General features: G+C 42.6%; 1 protein-coding gene and 1 long non-coding RNA gene across 5 annotated transcripts in view; one reads left to right on the forward strand and one right to left on the reverse strand.

Annotated features, from left to right (window-relative positions):
* The window catches only part of mtch2.S (mitochondrial carrier 2 S homeolog), a 61,215-nt gene that overhangs the window by 169 nt on the left and 36,886 nt on the right, over positions 1-24,160 (reverse strand). For 2 of the 4 annotated variants that reach the window (XM_018260164.2, XM_018260165.2), the window contains exons 3-14: positions 12,162-12,246; positions 10,924-11,030; positions 10,796-10,822; positions 8,057-8,107; positions 6,866-6,923; positions 6,347-6,398; positions 4,764-4,823; positions 2,653-2,746; positions 2,481-2,522; positions 2,011-2,078; positions 1,850-1,925; positions 468-1,034 (exon numbers count right to left, since the gene is read on the reverse strand). In XM_018260164.2, coding sequence (XP_018115653.1) covers positions 948-1,034; positions 1,850-1,925; positions 2,011-2,078; positions 2,481-2,522; positions 2,653-2,746; positions 4,764-4,823; positions 6,347-6,398; positions 6,866-6,911 — 525 coding nt within the window. In that variant the 5' untranslated portion in view covers positions 6,912-6,923; positions 8,057-8,107; positions 10,796-10,822; positions 10,924-11,030; positions 12,162-12,246 and the 3' untranslated portion in view covers positions 468-947. Of the gene's footprint in view, positions 1-467; positions 1,035-1,849; positions 1,926-2,010; positions 2,079-2,480; positions 2,523-2,652; positions 2,747-4,763; positions 4,824-6,346; positions 6,399-6,865; positions 6,924-8,056; positions 8,108-10,795; positions 10,823-10,923; positions 11,031-12,161; positions 12,247-15,076; positions 16,051-24,160 lie in introns of those variants that run through there. The other 2 variants (XM_041562001.1, XM_041562000.1) reach the window with 2 other exon arrangements.
* Positions 15,232-22,892, forward strand: LOC121393450. The gene is made up of 3 exons (XR_005961071.1): positions 15,232-15,316; positions 20,445-20,656; positions 22,019-22,892. It is a non-coding gene; the product is annotated as an uncharacterized LOC121393450 (long non-coding RNA).

Genomic DNA, 24,160 nt, shown 5'->3' on the forward strand with positions numbered 1-24,160 from the left:
ATTTATTTTTCATAGTTTTTTGGCTTTTGTTTTTCTGACTCTTTCCAGTTTTCAAACGGGGGTCACTGACGGCATCCAAAAACAAATGCTCTGTAAGGCTACAAAATGTATTATTATTGCTACTTTTTATTAATCGGGGCCTCTCCTATTCATATTCCAGTCTCTTATTCATATCAGTGCATGGTTGCTAGGGTAATTCGGACCCCAGCATCCAGATGGCTGAAACTGCAAACTGGAGAGCTGCTGAATAAAAAGCTAAATAACTCAAAAACCACAAATAATAAAAAATGAAAACCAATAGCAAATTGTCTCAGAATACCACTCTATATATCATACTAAAAGTTCATTTAAAGGTGAACATCACCTTTAATTTAAAAGTAGACCCTAGAGGTCAGGTTCTCTGGTAGCCCTAGGAGCCCAGTCTGACACAAACTCCCAACAACCACATTCATCTTTTATTTTTTTCATCTCCAAAGTTTATTCTCTGTAATTTTCAATTTTCTATGCATTTTTAAAAACGAGTGCGATTATGCCCCAAAAGCGGCCTGTGACGCTGTGCAGAGAATGAAGCTTGGAAGTCGGATCTAGCGGAGTCTGCGGCATTTACTCAACAAATAGACTTTAGGTATAAAGGTATAAACTGGAGATTAAGATGCATTTACAATTAATAGATAATATACACTGTATTCTTAACCCTTTAGCTGCATAATACATTCCTTGGTAAAGGTACTCTCCTCTCTGGCAGAGACAGGTGCAAAGGAGGAATGGCGTGACTCTTGAACATGTCAATACAGATTATACAAGGCCTTGGTGTTCTCTAGAATGAATGATCATTAAAAATATATATATATATATATTGTAAACAATCTGTGAACATATTAAACGACCTTCCACCATCAGCCCCTCCCAGGCGGAACAAGCAGGTCTGATTGGAGCAGCTTCTACCTTCAGTAAAATCTCTTGTGTGCTACCACATAACTCTTCCCTGCAGGCACCTTGCGGAAAAACAGACTGTTCCCCCGATTGATGTTCCCCTGAAATTAGAATAAAAGAAAAGGAAGGGTTAAATGCAGTATGTTTGTAGGCACTAAGTCTTTAGAGACCACCCACGGTGCTTATTTAACCCTTTTAGTGCCAGCTTGTGGCCATGATCATGCAATGTGTTGCCTACAAGCATGCACACACTACCCGCAAACAACTCACTCATGTTGTGTTATCTCTAGACTAACGCTGGCCTTTTTTCTTTTCCTAGTCTAAACAATGGATTGCAGCATCAATTAAAAAGGTGGTTCACCTTTAAGTTAACTTTTATGTTATAGAATAATCAATTCTAAGAAAATTTTTCAATTGGTCTTCATTATTTATTTCTTATAGTTTTCCAACGATTCACCGTCTTCTTCTGTCTCTTTCCAGCTTTTACATGGCGGTCACCGACCCTGTCTATATAACACATTTTCTGCAAGGCTGCACCTTTTTTTTACTATTCATATTCCGGTCTCTCATTCAAATGAGTGCATGGTTGGAAGGTAATTTCGACCATAGCGATCACATTGCTGAAATTGCAAACTGGAGAGCTGCTGAATAAAAAGCTAAATAACTCAAAAACCACAAATAATAAAAAATTAAAAGCAACTGCACATGGTCTCAGAAGAACACTCTCTACATCACAGTCAAAGGTAAAGTAAAGGTGAACCACTCCTTTAAAACATTCTATGGGATGTGTGATACCGATCCAAATGGAAAGAGTGGCTCTGTTGGCCTTAACAGGCTTTGTGCTTCAGAGACATACAAAACCTCTCAAGATAAATGGGAGAGATATATAATAACAATGCTCTGTGTGGTGGGGTACCTCTTTGCTGAGTTGTGTCCAGCAGTCTGTCCAAGAAGTATATGCAGCAGCATAAGGAGGCAGCCCCCCGGCCAACCTGTAACATAAAGAGATTTTTTAAGCACAGTCTGGTTCCTACGCACAAGCTCATGTGTGTCCCAGACCCAAACAAAGATACTTACCCACAGTTATTCACAGCCATGATATTGGAAACCAGGACAAATGGGTATGTCAATATACTGGCCAGGAACTAATGAATAAGACAGGAGACACATAAGAAATATGTGAAAATATCAAATGGCTTCCTGGGGATGATCCAGCTTCAAGGCCCAACTCACTAAGGAGTGATGATAGAAGCCGATTTGCTGCTTGCTTTCCCCTATGGGAATCTTCCTAAACACACGTTAGAAGAACATTCTTCTATTTTAAGTGAAAATAACATGGCTGCTTTATCTTTGCACTGTCCTGCTTTGGTCTATTCATGGCAGAAATTAAAATGAGACGTATATCCTTTTCCTCCAAAGACCTGGCTTGTAGGGATATTCCACCTACAGTTTTATAGGCAGGTAGAATTGTAACCCAACTACTATACATATCATAGCTTGACTAGGTCTCGTCACACATCGCCTCATATAAGTGTATAGGAACTCACCCCTGTAAATGCCCGAGAATAACTCTTCATCTCACAGACGGCCTAAAGAGAAAGAAGAGATTCACTTTATGGTTTAGCAGAAGACTGGCAGTCGACACAGCCACAGAGGATATATTATAGGAACTCCATTACACAGATGAGGGGTTTGCTTTAGAACTAGAACATTTCTTACCCCATTTTCCAGAGCATACTTGTTTATGAGATATGCTGCCATGTTGCAGATCCATAGTGAAAAAATGTCCCCTAAAAGCCTTGGTATAAATCCCCTGGAGATGAACATAATAAAGAGGATTAGAGCAGCAGCAAAGGCTTTAAGATTTAGAGGCCTCTACAATATTATATATCTTTATCCTATTCATTTGCAAATCATGACAGATTTCATCCAAATCTATGTGCAGCTGCCCCCATATATAAAAGGCTGCCTGTGCGTGGCACTAAGAAGTGCAAGTTAGGGAATGGTGGTGGACTTTGCTCGGCTATGATTGAAGCCAGTTCTTGGGTAGAAGTGCTCTCTGCCCCAAAACTGCTCCTTGCCCCTTCTTTTCCTTCTGACCAGGGTTGCTGTCATTTTCCCTATCGCACTAAACCAGTGATCTCCAACCAGTAGCTCGCGAGCAACATGTTGCTCCCCAACCCCTTGGATGTTGCTCCCAGTGGCCTCAAAGCAGGGGCTTATTTTTGAATTCCAGGCTTGTAGGCAAGTTTTAGTTGCATAAAAACCAGGTGTACATCCAAGCAGAGCCTTCTGTAGGCTACCAGTACATATAGAGCAGTGGTCCCCAACCAGTAGCTTATTTTTGAATTACTGGTTTGGAGGCAAGTTTTAGTTGCATAAAAACCAGGTGTACTGGCCAAACAGAGTCTCCTATAGGCTGCCAGTGCACATAGGGGCTACCAAATAGCCAATCACAGCCCTCATTTGGTACTCCAGAGACTTATTTGCTCTTGTGTTGCTCCCCAACTCTTTTTACATCCTAATGTTGCTCATGAGTAAAAAAGGTTGGGGATCCCTGCACTAAACCATTAGTTAAGGTGGCCATAGATCTAACAATTACAATTTTTCTTGGACAAGATCCTTCCAAAAACAATTGTTCGTTTCAATACACACGTGTAGAGCTGAATGGTCAGATATACAGGGAGAAACAATAAAATTCTACCTGTATCTGATCACCAGGTGCCTTCAATGATACCAGATTAAAATTTTCCGTCAAGCCAGATCAACGAGCTGACCGATATCCAAGTCTTCTGCCGATATTGGTCGGTTCTTTTCCCACCATACACGTACCAAATATTGTATGAAAATTAATTTTGTACGATATTATCTGTGTGTCTATGGCCACCTTAAAGGACAAGGTGCCCGATATAAAAGGTTAATACCTTTACAATACCTTTTTTAAAATGGCAATTTTCTATTTATGATTACCCAATGGCACATACTACTAGAAAAGTATAGTATTATGAAAATGGTTTATTTATATGAAGCAGGGTTTTACATATGAGCTGTTTTATGTGATATCTTTTTATAGAGACCTAAATTGTTTGGGGGGTATAGTTTTCCTTTAAGTTAACTTTTAGTATGTTCTAAAATGGCCAGTTCTCAGCAACTTTTCAATTGGTTTTCATTATTATTTATTTATTTTTTATAGTTTTTGAGTTATTTGTCTTTTTCTTCTGACTATCCAGCTTTCAAATGGGGGTCACTGACCCTATCTAAAAAACAAATGCTCTGTAAGGCTACTCATTTATTGTTATTGCTACTTTTTATTACTCATCTTTCCATTCAGGCCTCTCCTATTCATATTCCAGTCTCTTATTCAAATCAGTGCATGGTTGCTCGGGGAATTTGGTCCCTAGCAACCAGATTGCTGAAATTGCAAACTGGAGAGCTGCTGAATAAAAAATTAAATAACAAAATCCACAAATAATTAAAAAATTAAAACCACTCTCACTCTCTACATAATCCTAGGAGTTAATTTAAAGGTGTGAACAACCTCTTTAAAGGCAAAATCCTTCGGTTTTTAGCAGTGAATAGAGGTTTTGACATTATGTGCCCACCCTACCCATATAACAAAGAAATATCTGCTAATACTGTGTATGCTAGATATCAGTCTGCACAAAGCATTACAGAAATGGGACAAATGAAAGGCAGAATTGGGGCACCAGATAAATTTGTCTTTTACAGCCTGTGTTCATTGCTCAATGGACTGGTTCAGACAGGGAATTTGTTTTTGGGCAAAACAACATTTGCGAAACGGAGACATCGGAATAATAGATTATACATACGCAAAAAAGCCAAGAATGCCTTCCTCTCTGTATATCGTCGCAATGGATCCAAAGAGCCCACTATTGGAGAATGGAGATTAGTTAGCATGAGGCGTACTCAAGATAAAAGGCGTAAAAAATGAAATCAGTACACTTACTAATTAGTATTAAGAGGGGTTCCTGTACACAAGCCATGGGTGGAATTGGGCTCTGACAGGGAGAAGGAACTCCGATCTCAATACAGCAGTGCTTTATGTCTGTCAATGTAGAGCTCCACTCGCAGGCACTTGCAACAGCACTTAACAACTTACGTGAACCCAAAGCAAGGGTATCAACCCAAGGATTAATCATAGCACATACTGTACTTAACAGCCAGCATCATGTGTTTTATAAAAAATGGCAGTTAAGTACCTGACTGTCAGCACTGTATATTTTACCTATGCCCCACTGCACTTTTACTATCTTCTTGTTGTCTGGCAGAGGGACTTCTAAAGAAATGAAAGACATCTAAGCAAACTGCATCCTAATGATATAATGGTATGGACTTCATGCTTAGCTTATTTTAACTTCTTAACAGTAACACTAAAAGTAAAAAAATCATTCCACCCCCTCAAATAACAAATGTATCTTGGACAAAGTTTATTATTTTTATACATAAATACCTAGATAAAATCCCACTTCCAGTTGTGTGCTGCATTTTAAAAAAAAAAAAAAAGCCTCCTACTAGAAAAACTTTTCTAACTGGTAGTTAGTCGCTTGTGCTTCAAAAGGGTTTTTCCGCCACTCTGTATCTTTTATCAGCGTGATGAATACTCCTGTACCGGCTGTGAGAAGTAAGTCAATGCACAGGGCAGCCCTAAATCTTCTGGAAGACCCGGAAACCCAGACAGCGATTGCAGGCCACGGGCTCTTTTCTTTACTATCTGACCCCTTCAGAAATAAATCAGGCTAAGGATACTGCTGGGAATTCATTTAATTCATTATTCTCCAATACAAACTGTTTGATACAAACAGAGACTGACAATAAAGCTGGCCATAGACGCAAAGATCAGATCGTACAAATCATCGTATGATCGGACTTTCCCATCTCCCGACCTGAAACTAACCATTGAGATCAAATAAAGTACAAAAGAACAGATCAGCCAATGTTCTGCCCCTGACAGCAATCGCACGAAAGATATGTCCAACCAAAGCTAGTGACAGTCTCCCTCTGAAAATCGATTCAGCAATACGTGCAGATATTATCGACAGCCGACAGAAATCTTTTAACCTGTCTGATCAACCAAACGACTGATCTCCGCCGGACGAAAAATGTCGGGACTCTCCACACACGGTCCGAAAATCGTACGAATCCTCGTATACGTAGGAGAATGTGTCGCCCCATCGCCTTTTCAATGCAGCACACAATCAGAAGACAGATCTTATCTAGGTATTTATGTATAAAACAATAAAAATAATTAACTTTGTCCAAGATAAATGTGTTATTTACATAACATTTTTTAGTGTTACTGGTCCTTTAATTTAGCTGACGACACCATTCAGTGTCAAGAGGGATATAGGAAAATGGGAGAGAGAGGTTTAACTCTTGAAACCAAAACACTTACCTATATTTGGTCTCTCTTCCTATAAACTGCACCATACAGCGTAGAGTGATCACTGTAAAGAAATAACACATACACTTATATAGCTATTATACAGTTTTTTAGCCCTAACTTGGAGAGGCTATGTTGTAGGCATTCCGTGTATTCCTTTATAGCAAAACAGGATTTGTATTATGGGCTTTTAATGCTCCCTCCCCAAGCCATGTACCAGCAGCATATATTCCAAGTTTCCCTTCATGTGGACCTGACCTATAAAGTTGCTATCTTCCCCTGTCTTCAGAACTTCTTCTGTCAGTTCTCCGATATGGATCTTTCAGGAGCATGCAGTCAAAGCGGATTCCAGATGTAGATTCGAGTGCACATGTTCCTGCAAGATCCAAGTCAACAAACTGCGGTTTTATGCCAGGTCCACACGCAGGGAAAGTTACAAAAAGGCTGGATGGAGCTTGGAGCAGGGCAATGAGAAGTTTAGTCCTTTAAACAAAGGACAAGTGCTGAATCCGGTTAAGATTGGTGACCCACCATGTAAGGGATGTGTAACAAGGGCAGCTGCTGAACGGGCAACCATCTCCTGAGTTGTCTGGAACAGAAAAACATTTGGTCAGTGATAAATGTGCACCTTTTCAGAAAACTAGAAAAAATAGCTCAACACAGAATGTTACATGAATGCACAGAGTTTGTTATATCCTAAAGGGTAAACAGACCCGATTTAGAAAATGGTAAACATATGACTTTCTGTTCCAATAAAGGTTCATTAAACACACCCAGCAGTCAATCAACATGGGATTCATTTTACCAAACAAATAGGCATTGTTTTTGTCAGTAGAACATCATGTATAATGTGTACGAACATCAGCAAATGAAGGCTCATTGATATCATATGATCCACAGCGTATGTGCTATGTCATTGGCACATAGAGCGACAGCCTGCAGACAATATAGGACATATGTTTCTAATTTAAAGTTAGGCTAGGGAAATGTTTATGATGCATTTGGTACAGGTATGGGACCTGTTATCAAGAATGCTCGGGACCTGGGGTTTTCCGGATAACGGATCTTTTCGTAATTTGGATCTTCCTAACTTAAGTCTACTAGAAAATTATGTAAACATTAAATAAACCCAATAGGCTGGTTGTGCTTCCAATAAGGATTAATTATATCTTAGTTGGGATCAAGTACAAGGTAATGTTTTATTAGTACAGAGAAAAAGGAAATTTTGGAAAATTTGGATAAAATGGAATCTATGCAAGTTGGCCTTTCCTTAATTCGGGACTTTCTGGATAATGGGTTTCCGGATAACAGATCCCATACCTGTACATTCAGTGGGCCTTATGTAATAAAAGGTTCAAAGTTTGCTACAGGCCTGGTCAATCTAAAGCAACCAATCAATGGGAGGCACTTACCGACCACCTGTAACCTTATTGGTTGATATAAGACACTAAACTGTGGCAAATGTAGCACTTTTTGTTGTACAATTGTCATCCAGCTGACCAAACTGCTAACAGTACAGATCCTGTTTGTTGTTGTAGCTGCAGAACACTATCCCCTATATGTAATGAGAGGCACTAAGTTTTCCCAGGAGCAGTAATCAATAGCAACCAATCAGATGTTTGCTTTTCAACAAATGCTTCCTGCTGATTGGTTTCTATGGGTCACTGCTCCTGGGCAAACTTAGTGTCTTTTATTGCATTTGGGGGTATGAGGCATACTCACCTCTTTGACAATGAGGTCCAGTGAGGTTGAGCCATCTTTCTGTTCACTTTCCTAAACAAACAAGACAAAAGATGACAATAAATACAAGTCATGAGAGAAGTAGGTTTAATTTCACGGTTTACTATTTTTTGCTTGAGTGAAGTCCTACAAAATATTCGATTTTACCTTATAAAGAGGGATGCTGTACCAGCAGAGATGCACAGCAGCCTTCTGACAGTCAAGTTTTAAGCCTATAAAGTGTCTGCTGGAAGTCAGCAGGCCTGGACTGGCAATCTATGGGTTCTGGCAAATGCCAGAGGGGCTGCTATAAGGTCCCATAGAAAGTCAGTATTGAGTTGGTGCTGGTGGGGGCTGTTTGGGCCTCTGTGTGGGCTGAGTGGGCCTCTGTGTGGGCTGAGTGGGCCTCTATGTACCTGAAATGCCAAGGCCTATTTTAAATCTCAGTCCTGAACTGGAAGTCAGACTGGCCCAACAGCAATATTAGTGGCCAAGAATACTTGCTGTGCCATCAGATTGCCACTCAGTGGTTTGTTTGTGCCCAATAATGTCACCTGCAGGGTCAGCTCAAACACAAGCAATGCTTTTAAACTACTGGGAGGTAAAAATCCCCTTCACCATCAGGTGATACTACAGTTCAAAGAACAAGGTGCATTACTGGATTACTAATAATCACGCCCATTATTTTTTCTGAACCATAAAGGACAAACAGTCCAAGACATTGTCTATTCCACTTCTACAGTTCTGCAAGTTCAGTTCCAATTCTACCCTAATTGCTTATGCTGCATGTAGCTGCACAAGTGACTGGCTGTAGTGGGGTTAATTAACAGAACCATTATTACAGGAGGGACTGCACTTGGGTGTATGACTTTTTGTAAACTAGTATATATACTGAAGTGATGGCTCAGTATTTCTTTGGTGTCCTATTGTTTCGGTAGACTCCCATGAACCTGTGTAGCTTAATGGAACAGTAACACCAAAAAATGAAAATGTTTTGAAGTAAAGAAAATATATACTGTTGCGCTGCACTGGTTTGCTTCAAAAACTCTACTATAGTTTATATAAACAAGATGCTGTGTAGTCATGGGGGCAGCTCTATAGCATACAACAGGATTCTTCAGACCTTATCTGTTATCTACTGTGTATCCAGTATTCGAATGCTGCCCCCATGGTTACACATCCACTTGTTTATATAAACTATAGTAGTACTTATCTGTTATCTACTGTGTATCCTGTGCTTGAATGGCTGCCCCCATGGCTACACAGCAGCTTGTTTATATAAACTATAGTAGTACTTAACTGTTATCTACTGTGTATGCTGTGCTTGAATGGCTGCCCCCTTGGTTACACATCAGCTTGTTTATATAAACTATAGTAGTGCTTATCTGTTATCTACTGTGTATCCTGTGCCTTTTTTCCTTTTTCAGCTTTGAATGGCTCCCCCCATGGCTACACAGCAGCTTGTTTATATAAACTATAGTAGTACTTATCTGTTATCTACTGTGTATCCAGTATTCGAATGCTGCCCCCATGGTTACACATCCACTTGTTTATATAAACTATAGTAGTACTTATCTGTTATCTACTGTGTATCCTGTGCTTGAATGGCTGCCCCCATGGCTACACAGCAGCTTGTTTATATAAACTATAGTAGTACTTAACTGTTATCTACTGTGTATGCTGTGCTTGAATGGCTGCCCCCTTGGTTACACATCAGCTTGTTTATATAAACTATAGTAGTGCTTATCTGTTATCTACTGTGTATCCTGTGCCTTTTTTCCTTTTTCAGCTTTGAATGGCTCCCCCCATGGCTACACAGCAGCTTGTTTATATAAACTATAGTAGTACTTATCTGTTATCTGATTACAATAGACAAGGGTATGGATGGAGCACATCAAACGCAGTCTCTGCCGCAAAACATTCTTTATTGCATCACAACATGTTTCGGACCCCAAGGATCCTTTATCACTTGATAAAGGATCCTTGGGGTCCAAAACATGTTGTGATGCAATAAAGAATGTTTTGCGGCAGAGACTGCGTTTGATGTGCTCCATCCATACCCTTGTCTATTGAAATTGCCTTTGGGCTTCCTGGTGTGGCCTGACTGGAGAGTGAGCACGATTGCACAGGTGAAGGTGTTTGAACAAACTCGCTGAAAGTTATCTGTTATCTGCTGTGTATCCTGTGCTCGAATGGCTGCCCCATGGCTACACAGCAGCTTGTTTATATAAACTAAAGTAAAGTTTCTGAAGCAAACACAACAGTTTTACCACTGGACAGCAATACAACATTATACTGTCATTCCTTTAATACACTTTCATTTTTTTGTGTTACTGTTCCTTTAAGGGTTATAAGAATAAGGTACTTAGCTTTAACTATATATACAAATGCAAGGAGAGGAAAGCATCTATGGCAGTGATCCTCAACCAGTGGCTCACCAACCCCCTTGGATGTTGCTCCCGGTGGCCTCAAAGCAGGTGCTGCTTTTAGAATTTCTGGCTTGGAGGCAAGTTTTAGTTGCAGAACAACCAAAGTTCATTGCCAGAGTCTCCTGTAGGCTGCCAGTTCACATAGGGACTACCAATAGCCAATCACAACTCTTATTTGGCACCCCAGAAACTTCTTTCCATGCCTGTGTTGCTCCCCAACTATTTTTACAATTGATTGTGACTCGTGGGTAAAAAAAAAAAAAGGTTGGGGACCTCTGCTCTATGGAATCCAGATAATTAAAGGACAACTTACTTCACTAGAATTGGGATCCTGATAGCGCTGCAGAAAGAAGAGGAAACACAGGAGACTATTAAGCACAAAGAGCAGTGAATATGTGATAATATATACAATTATAGTTCTATTGCTACAGGGTAACTTACTTGCAAGACATTACTGTGCACCACAGTTCCAATGGCTCCTGCACACAGTCTAGGAACCAAGCCCTTGAAGAGGCCGCTCCTCCCATCTATACTAATGATATGTTTGGCTGCGAAGGAGAAAGACAGAAATGAGGCTTCCGAATGTTGTTGCTGAACTACACCTCCCCAAATTTCACTATCTTATGATCACAGGCCTCACAGGGCTGATTATATTGAAATGAGGGACAGCCCTAGTTCTACCTTGTGTTACAATGAAATGGACAGGCCAATTTAATAGTGGTTACAAATTAAAAAGTAATGATGTAAAATCAAGTTGGCTACAGTTTGTATATGAGAAAAATAATCTGGGTGCTATTCTATCATATGTTAGTTAGTGATGCAGTGGCTGTGTGGGTGCTCAGACAGAGTTTTGGGAAGAATGCCTATTTTGTCTCTGACATATTCCTGGCAGCCAATCCTGAAGATCAATTAGGATGATGTTTTGGAGCGAAAACTTATTTTCAATTTGATAAGTAAAACTTAAAAAATAAGTGAATGTAAAATTGATGAGGGGCTATTCTAAGCACTTTTGCAATGTACATTCATTATTTATTTATTTTTAATTCCAGATATTAAAGGATACATGTGCTGTTAATATGAATGAGAGGAGAATAGGCTGCAATGATATTCTTCTGATTAGGGAAGATTTAAGAAAGGTCTCTAATTTGTTTCCTAAGCAGAAGAACATCAGAGCAGCCTCTTTCTTTCTCGACTACTTGGTGGTCAGAAACTGACCAGCAGGTGGTGGTATTGTAAGAAAATGAATTCATATTAACAGTACATGTATCCCTTATTATTTTGGAATTAAAAATAAATAATGGATGTACATTGCAAAAGTGCTTAGAATAGCACCCTCATCAATTTTACATTGATTTATTTTGAAGTTTGCTAATCCTTTAAGGCCTAATGGCTGAAACAGTAGTTTTTTCACATATCACTTACTTTTTCATTGGGGGGGTCAAATGTTGAACATGAAAGGGATGGAGGGGGCTCTAAATAACAAAATCCCTGCTATAGACTGAACCCAGTCACACACTGCATAAAGGCAAGGATAAGGGAGCATTTATTGGAGAGATAATACACTTGACGTCCCATTTTAAACAACAGCTTTCAGCATCTTCATGCTGCCAACAACTGGCCACGGAGATGCCGTTCTGAATGTCCAAACCGTATGTGAATAGTGGATTAACCAGACTCACCGTATGAGAAAAGACCTGGAAGTTGGTAGACCTGACGCCCGAAAAGGTTTCTTCCCAAGGTTGGCGGTAATGGCTCGTGTCCCACCTAAAGCAAAAAAAAAAAAAAAAAAAAAGACTTGTTAACCAGCAATCTATCTGTACTTCCTACACCATGCCCCACCCCCCACAAAAATGGCTTTAGGATGCTTAAAAGGGTTGTTCCCCTCTGAGTCAACTTTTAGATGTAGAGAGTGATATTCTGAGACAATTTGCAATTGGTTTTTATTTTTTATTATTGGTGGGTGATATTCTGAGACAATTTGCAATTGGTTTTTATTTTTTATTATTGGTGGTTTTTGACTTATTTAGCTTTTTATTCAGCAGCTCTACAGTTTGCAATTTCTGCAATTCTCTGGTTGCTAGGGTCTAAATTACCCTAGCAACCATGCACAGCCAAGTGACTTTCATTTCAAGGTGAACAAGCCCTTTAATTGTGGCCATCAAGGCAATATATAGTGAAAGTTCTATTTGTCTATGCCGAAGGCTCTATCCTCTATCGGATCAGTGCCAGTGCCGGAGTAGAGAGGAAGAGCAGTATAGGCATCTGCCTGGTCTGTGCACTGTTCTCCTATACCTACACCACTGCCAAAGCACTTTAAGACGTCACAAATGAGATTTATCAGACATGTCGGAGACCCTCTGGTGCAATAGGGAGTTTTTGTGGACTTGGAGGGTCGGGACAACCGCAGGATGAAGTAGATTGTGCTGCTATCAATAAGTCAACACGACTTTCTAATATATATATATATATAATACACAAAAGCCATGAATATCCTGTAAATGATATCCTTATAAACGGTGAGTAGTGATGTCATCAGTTATAAACGGTGAGTAGTGATGTCATTTCTGTCACATGACTTACTAAAATTTGTGTATTATAATAAATAAAGTACCCCCAGTTGTAAAATATGAGGATATTAGAAGTTACCTCGGAGTTCCATGACCTGTATAAAACACTCGACAATGATTGTTTGGGAGGACACGGACCCATAACAGGGAGTTATTAGGTACAGGTATGGGATCCGTTAGCAGGAAACCGGTTATCCATAAAGTTCCGAATTACAGAATGACTGTCTCCCATTGACTCCATTGTATCCAAATAATTTTTAAAAACGATTTCCTTTTTCTCTGTAATAATAAAAACAGTAGCTCCAAACTAAGATATAATTTATCTTTATTGGAAGCAAAATCAGCCTATTGGGTCTATTTTATGTTGAAATGACTTTTTAGTAGAATTAAAGTATGAAGATCCAAATTAGGGAAAGGCCTGTTATCCAGAAAATCTCAGGCCCCAAGCATTCTGTATAGCAGGTCCCATACCTGTACAATAGTGATGTGCGGGCTGGCCCGATACCCGCTGGTTTATCTGGGGGTCAGGCGGGATCAGGCCGACCCCGCACTCGAGCTTTTCTGCAACTCTCCCCTCCAGTCAAATGCCGGCTTCCGACTTCTGGCTTTATAGCCGCGTGCCTGCTCGCGCCGCTCCTTTTGTGACATCATTGGCGGCACGGGTTTATAAAAGAATTGCGGAAGTCGGATGAGGGCGGGCTAAGGGTCGAGAAAAACCCAACCCCCACATCACTACTGTAAATTATTGTTATCAGGGGCGTAACTAGAGGAAGCAGACCCTGCAGGGGGCCCAGGAGGTATAGGGGCCCCATGAGGCCCTAATTCATATACAATGATGTATCTGAGATATTAGGGTCTCCAAAAGTAAAGTGATTACTCACCACAAAGGGGAAGTGGCCCAGGTGCACCGCCTTAACCCCTCAGCACAGGGAGCGGACAAACGGAAAAACCAATTTGGAGCAGGCACTCAATGAAGGCAAACTTCCACCAGGCAAATAGTTCAAAGTGAAAAGAGTTTATTGTGTCCACAGCCTTACATGTCATAAACACTTAATCATAGGCTAATGATTAAGTGTTTATGACATAAAACGCGTAAGGCTGTGGACGCAATAAACTCTTTTCACCTAATTCCTATACAGTTTCAATAAATATTGGTAAAAAAAAAAAAGTCAACCTCAACATTTTGGGGGCCTAGTAAGTCAACCTCAACATTTTAGTGGTATCTAGTGACACCACTAATTGTTATGGATTCTTTTTATTACTCGTCTTTCTAGTCAGGCCGATCCTATTCCGGCCTCTCATTGAAATCAGTGCATGGTTGTTAGGGGAATTTGGACCCTAGCAACCAGGTGGATTCAATTGCAAACTGGGTAAAAAAAAAAAAGCTAAATAAATCAAAAACCATAAATAATATAATAAAATTGCAAATTGTCTCAGAATAGCCCTCTCTATATCATACTAAGAATCAGGGGCGATCCTGGCCCCCAGTTGCTGCTGCCCCCCCTCCCACAGAAATTCGCTCTTAAAGTACCAATAGCAGCATTTTTGCTGCTCCTGGTACCTAGTGGGGCGCTGCCGCCTGAGGCGACAGCCTCAACTTGCCTCATTGGCGAAGCACCCCTGCTGAGAATGCATTTAAAGGTAAACAGCTCCTGTAATGGTTTTTAGCCAATTAAGAAATCCTCCCTAATAATGTGCTGTCTATTCGCACTTCCCCTTCTAAATAGCAGCACATTTATATGAAGACTCATAACCCTCCCCAGCTCACAGACCCATAATAATAATAATAATGAACCACCTTGCTAGACACTGCCTTCTTCACCACCACAGGCTGCTTGTGACACCACATCAGACAAGCACAGATGACAAGTTGCCATTTTTGACAAATAAGGGATCTGCACGCCCCCTGCCCTGACAGGAGCTGTATGACCCTAAGCAGCTCCCATAGCACAGACAGACGCTCTGGTGACACGGACAATGGGCCTATTAACCGTGTGCCACAGGCCGAGCCGAGAAAGGGCACTGACCTGCACCAGCACCTTCACATACATCATCGGGTGCGACAAAACTGTCAGGCCGGCGCCCAACATGAGCCGATTGCTTGTATCCGCCATGGTGAGACGTCACGTGAGCGGGTCCCGGCTTCAAGCAGAAAGCATTCCCCGGCGGAAGTCCCGTAGGGGCACGTGATCTGGGTTACCTGGCAACGGGGAAAGTTTGTGGGCGGAGCTTCTATGGAGGGCTGGGGCCACAGGTAGAGTTACCAGGTGAGAGCAGGACAGACGAGGGAATCTTATATAATGTATTGTGAGTCGCCACTGTGTGCGCCCTTGACTCAGCGCTGTTCCTCCACACAGCACCGGAAGTAGCACACAGAGCAGCCAGGAGGATTAAGGTCGCGCTGGCTGGGGAGACGCAGTCGGCAGAGCGTCTGAACAGGCTGTGGTGACAGTGAGGGAGCGGCTAGACAAGGGAGGCTGCAGGGAGATAATGGCTGGGGGAGGAGTTAATTATCCGGACTGCTGGGTTCTCCGTGCAGTGACGGCCCTGGAGGAGACATTCATGGAGGTGCCAGAACATATGCAGCTCTCTCCTGAAGCAGTCATTTCCTTATTGGTTGTGGGTAGCCAATGATCATTTGGCTGCTAGTCCCGTGATCTCTGTCCAATCAGACGCTTGGAGCTGGAGTCCTGATAAACAATAGCCACGAGGCAGTGATAAAGCAGAGTAATAAGAAATGTGTGTCAGTGCGGCTGTGCCTGGAAGTTATCCATGAGTCTATGTGACAGGAAGGTAGTGCACTGCTCTCTGACACACGCTCTCTTATTGCACTTGTTGCTCTGTGTTAGTGTCGCAGCGTCACTGCTTCTCCAGGCTCCTGTGGAAACTTAGCAGCGACTTCCCCTCAAGCCAAAGGAATTTGAACTCGTCTAGCTGCTCCCACCTCACCCTCCCTTCTCTCTCTATTTCTCTCTCACCCCCTCCTGTCTCTGCTACTTGACCAACAACATAACTAGAGGAGATAGGGCCCTGGCGCGACACGTGCAGCCGGACCCCCCTCCGTACATTATTATCTGACCGGAATCAGCCGGAAGACAGTGGCGCGCAGGCTGCTGGGGGACCCTGAGGGGGTGCAGGCCCTGGCCCAATCGCACCCCCTGCTCCCCCTGTAGTTACGCCACTGTACTTGACTTATGTGACATCAATTTGCGTCCTTATCTCATACCGCCCAACATTTTGGAAATAAAAGGAGGGACAAAAAAGTTGCTTGGTGAATTTTTTTGACCATGCCTATTTTTGTGGCCACACCCCCTAATTACCATGTTCATTTTACAAAATTTGGCAGGTTATGAAAGTTTGAACATATTTCTGTGTATTTTTCAGTTATTACAGTTTTGCTAATGAAGGTGAATTGCCCTTTAAGCTGTGAGTCTGACTTCTCCCAAGGGACCTGTTATCTTATATTGTTACAATTACTTATCTCAAAGTTTTTACGAAAGTATCTTATCTGCAGTAGTGGCTGTTCTGGGCTCTCGGCCAAAAGCCAATTAAGTTAGAAACTTTGTTTCTTTTCCTAGCTGTTCAGTGCAGAGAAAAACTGGACTTTCCAGTACAAATGAGAGACTGCGGGTTGAGCTGTCAAAAGAGGGACTGTCCCTCTAAAAACGGGACAGTTGGGAGGTATGATTATCTGAGGCCAGCGACCTGATGGTGGAACTACTGGAGCTTCATCATTCTCAGAATACTTTAGGTACAGCTAAAAGAAATGTCTAGTTATCAAAAGGGTCTGTGGGTCAGTGCATGACTGGGTGTGGGACTGTTGAACTGTTGCAGGGAGTGAGGAAGGGGGCAGACAGAACTGAGAAAAAACACAAAAAAAACTACAAAAAAACCCTCAAAAAAATGACAAAACCCCCAAAAAATACAAAAAATTATTTATGGGCAAAGTAATTTGCAAAGGGTCTCTGAGAGTGGGACTGTGCAAAACTGTAATGAAATGAACATGGTAATTAGGGGGTGTGGCATGGTTTCGATGCGCTACAACTTTTCTACAACTAACTATCCCTCTTTCTATTTCCAAAATGTTGGGAGGTATGTGCTAACATAGCAGTGCTTCTTTTACAACTGTACCTTTAGGTGGTTCAAGGAGAAGCACTACCTTACCTAGGACCCGTTTAGTCTTAATCTGGCTCTGGGGAGTGGGAACGGCTGCGGGGAGAGAAGGGCTGCGGGGAGAGAGAGGCTGCGTGGAGAGAGAGGCGGAGAGAACGGCTGCGGGGAGAGAACGGCTGCGGGGAGAGAACGGCTGCGGGGAGAGAGAGGCTGCGGGGAGAGAACGGCTGCGGGGATAGAGAGGCTGCGGGAGAGAGAGGCTGCGGGGAGAGAACGGCTGCGGGGAGAGAACGGCTGCGGGGAGAGAACGGCTGCGGGGAGAGAACGGCTGCGGGGAGAGAACGGCTGCGGGGAGAGAGAAGCTGCGGGGAGAGAACGGCTGCGGGGAGAGAACGGCTGCGGGGAGAGAACGGCTGCGGGGAGAGAACGGCTGCGGGGAGAGAACGGCTGCGGGGAGAGACGGCTGCGGAGAGAACGGAAGGCGGGGAGAGAACGGCTGCGGGGAGAGCAGGCTGCGGGGAGAGAGGCTGCGGGGAGAGAGAGGCTGCGGGGAGAGAACGGCTGCGGGGAGAGAACGGCTGCGGGGAGAGAACGGCTGCGGGGAGAGAGAGGCTGCGGGGAGAGAACGGCTGCGGGGAGAGAACGGCTGCGGGGAGAGAACGGCTGCGGGGAGAGAACGGCTGCGGGGAGAGAGAGGCTGCGGGGAGAGAGAGGCTGCGGGGAGAGAACGGCTGCGGGGAGAGAACGGCTGCGGGGAGAGAACGGCTGCGGGAGAGAGAAGCTGCGGGGAGAGAACGGCTGCGGGGAGAGAACGGCTGCGCGGGAGAGAACGGCTGCGGGGAGAGAGAGGCTGCGGGGAGAGAACGGCTGCGGGGAGAGAACGGCTGCGGGGAGAGAGAGGCTGCGGGGAGAGAACGGCTGCGGGGAGAGAACGGCTGCGGGGAGAGAACGGCTGCGGGGAGAGAGAGGCTGCGAGGAGAGAAATGCTGGTGGGAGGAAATGGAACAGAACGGCTGGACAAGAGAGGCTGATTGGCGAGCGAGAAATGCTGGACAAGAAAGGCTGCAGGGAGAGACAGAGAACATTAGGGAAGAGGGAACGGATGGCAGGACAAAGTCAGTTACTACTTTATCGTTGATAAAGGGCTCTGCCCGAAACATGTAGTGTGCCTACACTGCTTAATAAACAAATTGCAGTTGAAAATTACTGTCTGGAGCTGTTTTGATTCAACCATTTTCCTTGGATTATACCACTGGTTATAGGGTTTAAAAATGGTGGGTTCTTAAAAATATTTTGCTCTGCTGGAAACTTTTAAATAAAGGCAGCAGAGATGATTAAGAGACACTGGGAGGGGACCCAGAGTTATATTAATTTTTGGAGTTTGGAAGACAGAGTGACATGTTTTAAAGAGGACCTTGGTTATAGAGGAAGCAAAAACTGCAATTGCTGGGCAGCCCAGAAAGCATACCGAGTCCAGTGGGAGTCGTTTCAGTATATACAGGCCCGGACTGGCAACCTGTGGGTTCTGACAAATGCCAGAGGGGCTGTTATAAGGTGCCATAGACAGTCAGTATTTAGTGGGCTGGTAGGGGCTGTTTGGGCCTATCTGAAATGCCAGGGACTATTTAAATTCTCAGTCCGGACCTGAGTATATACAGTACGAGTGAAAAATATCTTTGCTGTGGGGCACAGGGATATTTACCTATGCCACTGGCAGACTCTTACTGGAGATGAATCTCTGAAGCAGAGTCGTGTCAGGTAAATTTGACCTTTATTTCTTGAATTCCACTGATCCCATGAGACTGCTGGAGGAGCACCACTTGCTGGCCGCCAATGGAGTTGCCTTAAATGGGATTCACGGCCAGTCTCCATGCTGTGAGGCTCAGCTTTGCCCTGTGCCAACAGGTGAGCCCCACAGAAGGTGGCAAAGTGGGTTCCTAAAATTATTACACTCTCAATGATGATAATGTGTGAGATACAGTAACTGTAAGAAACTATTGATTTTTAAAATCTCACTCACTCACTCACTCTCTCTTCCTTGATCCAATCCCTCTCATGCTCTTTCTTTTCCTTGATCCATTCCCTCTCATTCTCTCTTCCTTGACCTATTCTGTATGTCTTCCTTGACTCATTCTCTCTCTCTCTCTTCCTTGATTCATTCCCTCTCATTCTCTCTCTCTCTCTCTTCCTTGACCCATTCCCTGTTATTCTCTCTCTCTCTCTCTCTCTCTCTCTCTCTCTCTCTCTCTCTCTCTTCCTTGACCCATTCCCTCTCATGCTCTCTCTCTTCCTTGATCCATTCCCTCTCATTCTCTCTCTCTTCCTTGACCCATTCCCTCTCATTCTCTCTCTCTTCCTTGACCCATTCCCTCTCACTCTCTCTCTCTCTTCCTTGATCCATTCCCTCTCATTCTCTCTTTCTTCCTTGACCTATTCTCTCTGTCTTCCTTGACCCATTCCCTGTTATTCTCTCTCTCTCTTCCTTGATCCATTCCCTCTCATTCTCTCTCTCTTCCTTGACCCATTCCCTCTCATTCTCTTTCTTCCTTGACCCATTCCCTCTCATTCTCCTTCTCTTCCTTGACCCATTCCATCTGTCTTCCTTGAACCATTCCCTCTCTCTTCCTTGGCCCATTCCCTGTTATTCTCTCTCTCTTCCTCGATCCATTCCCTCTCATTCTCTCTTCCTTGACCCTTTCCCTATTATTCTCTCTCTCTTCCTTGACCCATTCCCTTTCATTCTTTCTCTCTTCCTTGACTCATTCCCTCTCATTCTCCTTCTCTTCCTTGACCCATTCCCCTCTCTTCCTTGACCCATCCCCTCTCTCTTCCTTGTACCATTCCCTCTCTCTCTTCCTTGACCATCCCTCTCTTCTCTCTCTCTTCCTTGACCCATTCCCTCTCACTTTCTCTCTTCTTTGACCCATTCCCTTCAAATTGCAAATCAGCTGTAAGTTAATAAGCAAGTATTCTCTCCAAAACAGCAATGGTGTTTCTGCTTCTGTTGTCTAATTTAAGAGGACGTAAAGGCTGTGAAAAGCTTTTAAATATTCATAAGTTATTTTTTTCCCATCAAATTATAACCTCCAGTGGATCACCTGAATCTGTGAGGACCAGCTCTTTGCTAAAGATGTTATCTGACAAGCGCTATGGCAGCTTCTACATATAAATGGGATAAAAGTTTATTTGCAAGTACAAATTAATAGTTTGTCTGTGTAGTAAGAAACACGCAAGGCTGGAGTTATACATTAGTATCTAAAGTACTATGTTTTCTTTCGGAAGGTGAAGGTATGAAGAAGACAGGAATCTTGGGCACTGGTGCACAATCTCATGGCTGGAGACCTCCAAGAAAAAAAGTGAGATCAATTACACAGCGGTAAAACATCTTCTGTGGGGCTGTGGTAACTACAACCTGAGAGAGACTATTCAGGCCAAGGCAAAAGACAAGGAAGCAGAAAGGTCAATATGAGGGAGATGCCAACATCCCTGGATAGGTAATTAAATCCCTTATAGGACTGAAATCCACCAATATATTAGGTGTCTCCTAGTGATTTAAAGTGCTAAACATGTGACCCAAGTGGGTGCACACCTTCCATAAAAATTGCACCCACCTGAGGTATATTATCAAAGATCACTATGCTGCCATGTTCCATCCAATTAGCCAAGTATCTCCAGATCCCACTTTTGGAAAGTCTACAATACTGGACATGCCCAGTGGGTGCAGGGGATACTTGGCTAATAGGATCCTAGATGGGGGCATGATGCTCTTTGGATTGCAAAGGGTTGGGGGACTGGCTTTATAAAGCAGACTGGGAAGTACAGTATAGGATCCTTTATCCAGAATGCTCGGGACCTGGGGTTTTCTGGATAACGGATGTTTCCATAATTTGGATCTTCATACCTTAAGTTTACTAGATATTCATGTAAACATTAAGGGGCAGATTTATCAAGGGTCGAATTTCGAAGTAATGGGAGTTTTTTTTGAACTCCCATAACTTGAAATTCGAAGAAAAAAACACCAGTCAAAATTCATTAAAAAGTTTTTTCTGTGGGTGAATAGGCTGTATTCGAATCGTTCGAATCGAAGTAAGATCGTATTCGATCTACTTCCACCAAATGACTCCAAATAGGTTCAAGGAGGTCCCCCATAGGCTAAAACAGCAATTTGCCAGGATTTAGATGGCAAATGGTCAAAGTTGAAGTTTTAAAGAGACAGTACATGACAAATCTCGATTTTCGAATAGTCAAATTTAGTGATGGACTTTTGCGGGATTTTACGGGAAATTTTTGAAGTGAAATGAGAGAATTTCACCCATCACTAATCAAATTTGAAATAGTCAAAAATAGCTTGAAATTCTAATTTTTACTTCGACCCTTGATAATTCTGCCCCTAATTATGAACTCAAAGGTCAACAACCCCTTCAAGCTGCCTGTACATAGAAAGATCTATATATTCCATGTTATGGCCATTTTAAAGCTCAGGGCACCCATCAAAATGACCAGTTTTTCACACAGAGTAATCGAATCTTTAAAACATTATAACATAAGAATAAGCCGTCACATCAAGCTTTATAATACAGCTGCTTTCAGGCTGCCAGGGGGACTGAGCCTAGCAACCAGGTATAAAAAAGATAGCATTTTAGATTCAAGGTTCAAATAAGCCAAAACGGCAATGAAAATAATACACAATATGGGAAAAATTACCACCACATTTTCTTCTTAATAAAAACGGGTTATTTGTGGTGAACTTGGGACTGATAGAAAGAATAAGCTTCCTGCAGTTGGTCTGTATGATAGGAATCAAAGATGATCATTTATATAAATGTCCCTTTTTTACTGTAACCCCAATTTCCCAGTGACTCACACGTGCTCTCGGTAGGACAGAGGTACAAGAAGGATGGGAACCTTTGGTAGAGGTGGGACATTGCTGGAGACCTTCAATCAGAAAGGGAGATGTATGACAGAGCAGCATAATGGCTACTGTGGGTCCGTCACTGTCAAACGCACACTGGGAGAGAATATTGATGCCAGTATTATAGATTAATTAAAGCATTCCAGGGCAGCTAATTATCTTCTGTGTAAGCTTCAAATCCATAGAGGCTCATGGGAGGCTTCAATAGGGCTCACTCATTAAGCACATTGGCCATTAGAATTAATATTCCTTATCAAAGATTCATGAGCTGAACCCCCACATCTCCTTACTGGGGTCCCACTTATCTAAGCAGCATGTAAACATGTGCTGAACTTGCAGCCAATCACTATCAGGATATAAACATATAACGTGATTGGCTGTAAACTCACTTTTTTTTCTCTGGGATCAGAGGTGAGCGGAGCATTGATACACGGGGGCATTAAGGGAAATAATGGCAGAAATGAAAGAAATGATTATTTGAGTGTGACACTGGCTAGTGCCTGGGATATTAGCCTGGCTTTTGTGTATATTCTAATAGAAAATATCATTATGGGAGGACTGGGGAAACAGGCAGACTACAGACAACTCAGGATAAATACACAGAAGTACATCCTGGCATTTGGCCGCACGACTAACTGACAGTTAAATAACGGATTTCTCACTTTCATTTCTGGGATCAGAGGTAAGTGGATGCACAGCACACACTGGGGGGACAATTTATGGGAATAAATGAATTATAATGATATAAATGAAGAAAATCACTACTAAATTGAGTCACTAGGTGGTGTCTGGGATATTAGCCTTGGTTTGTCATTTTAATAGATTATAGGAGAGTTGGGGGAAGGAACAGGGATGCAGGGAGACTACACACCTGTCAGGCTAAATACAGAAAGAATAAAATAACATTTGGGATTCCAATTGCTTTATATTTAAAATAAGTGCAAGTTAAGAAATAATAAAAAGTCAGAAATGCAAGTTAAGAAATAATAAAAAGTCAGAAATCTCCTATGTTAATATATAACAGGGGTCACTATGGCAACATCTGGAGTGACGGCCACTTGCTGTTCAGGTTTCTCCTCTAATGCTAATAATATTTATATTTCTCTCTGTATCTCACTTTGTATATAACATTTACTTCTTAAAAAAGCTTTAAGGGAAAGTTAAGAAATGATTAAGGGGAAAAGTCTGAAATCTCCCATGTTCCCATATAACAGGGGTCACCCAGTGTTTGGAGTGACAGTTGACAGTTGGCCACTTGGTGTTTCTCCTCCAATACTATTAATTTCCATATTTCTCGTTGCATCTCACTTTGTATATAAAACTGACTTCTTAAAAAGCTTTAAAGGAAAAAGTTTTGGAGCTGCAAATCCCTGTCACTGTTACTCATGTCCTGAATGTCCCAGCATCCCTTGTCACACCTGCAGCCTGTAGTCTTCTAGCTCTTAATGAACTACAAATCCCAGCATCCATTGTCACACCTGTAGCCTATAGTACAAATCCCAGCATCCCTTGTCACACCTGTAGCCTGTAGTACAAATCCCAGCATCCCTTGTCAGACCTGTAGCCTATAGTACAAATCCCAGCATCCCTTGTCACACCTGTAGCCTATAGAACAACTCCCAGCATCCCTTTTCAGACCTGCAGCCTATAGAGCAACTCCCAGCATCCCTTGTAAGACCTGTAGCCTGTAGTACAAATCCCAGCATCCCTTGTCAGACCTGCAGCCTGTGGTCTTTTAGCTGTTACTGACCTACAAATCCCAGAATCCCTTGTCAGACCTGCAGCCTGTGGTCTTCTAGTTCTTAATGAACTACAAATCCCAGAATCCATTGTCAGACCTGCAGCCTGTGGTCTTCTAGCTCTTAATGAACTACAAATCCCAGAATCTCTTGTCAGACCTGCAGCCTGTGGTCTTTAAGCTGTTACTGGCCTACAAATCCCAGAATCCCTTGTCAGACCTGCAGCCTGTGGTACAAATCCCAGCATCCCTTGTCACACCTGCAACCTGTAGTCTTCTACCTGTTACTGACATACAAATCCAGCATCCCTTGTCAGACCTGTAGCCTTTAGTACAAATCCCAGCATC

The sequence above is a fragment of the Xenopus laevis genome, chromosome 4S (genome assembly GCF_017654675.1).
Source record: "Xenopus laevis strain J_2021 chromosome 4S, Xenopus_laevis_v10.1, whole genome shotgun sequence".
NCBI classification, from domain to species: domain Eukaryota; kingdom Metazoa; phylum Chordata; class Amphibia; order Anura; family Pipidae; genus Xenopus; species Xenopus laevis.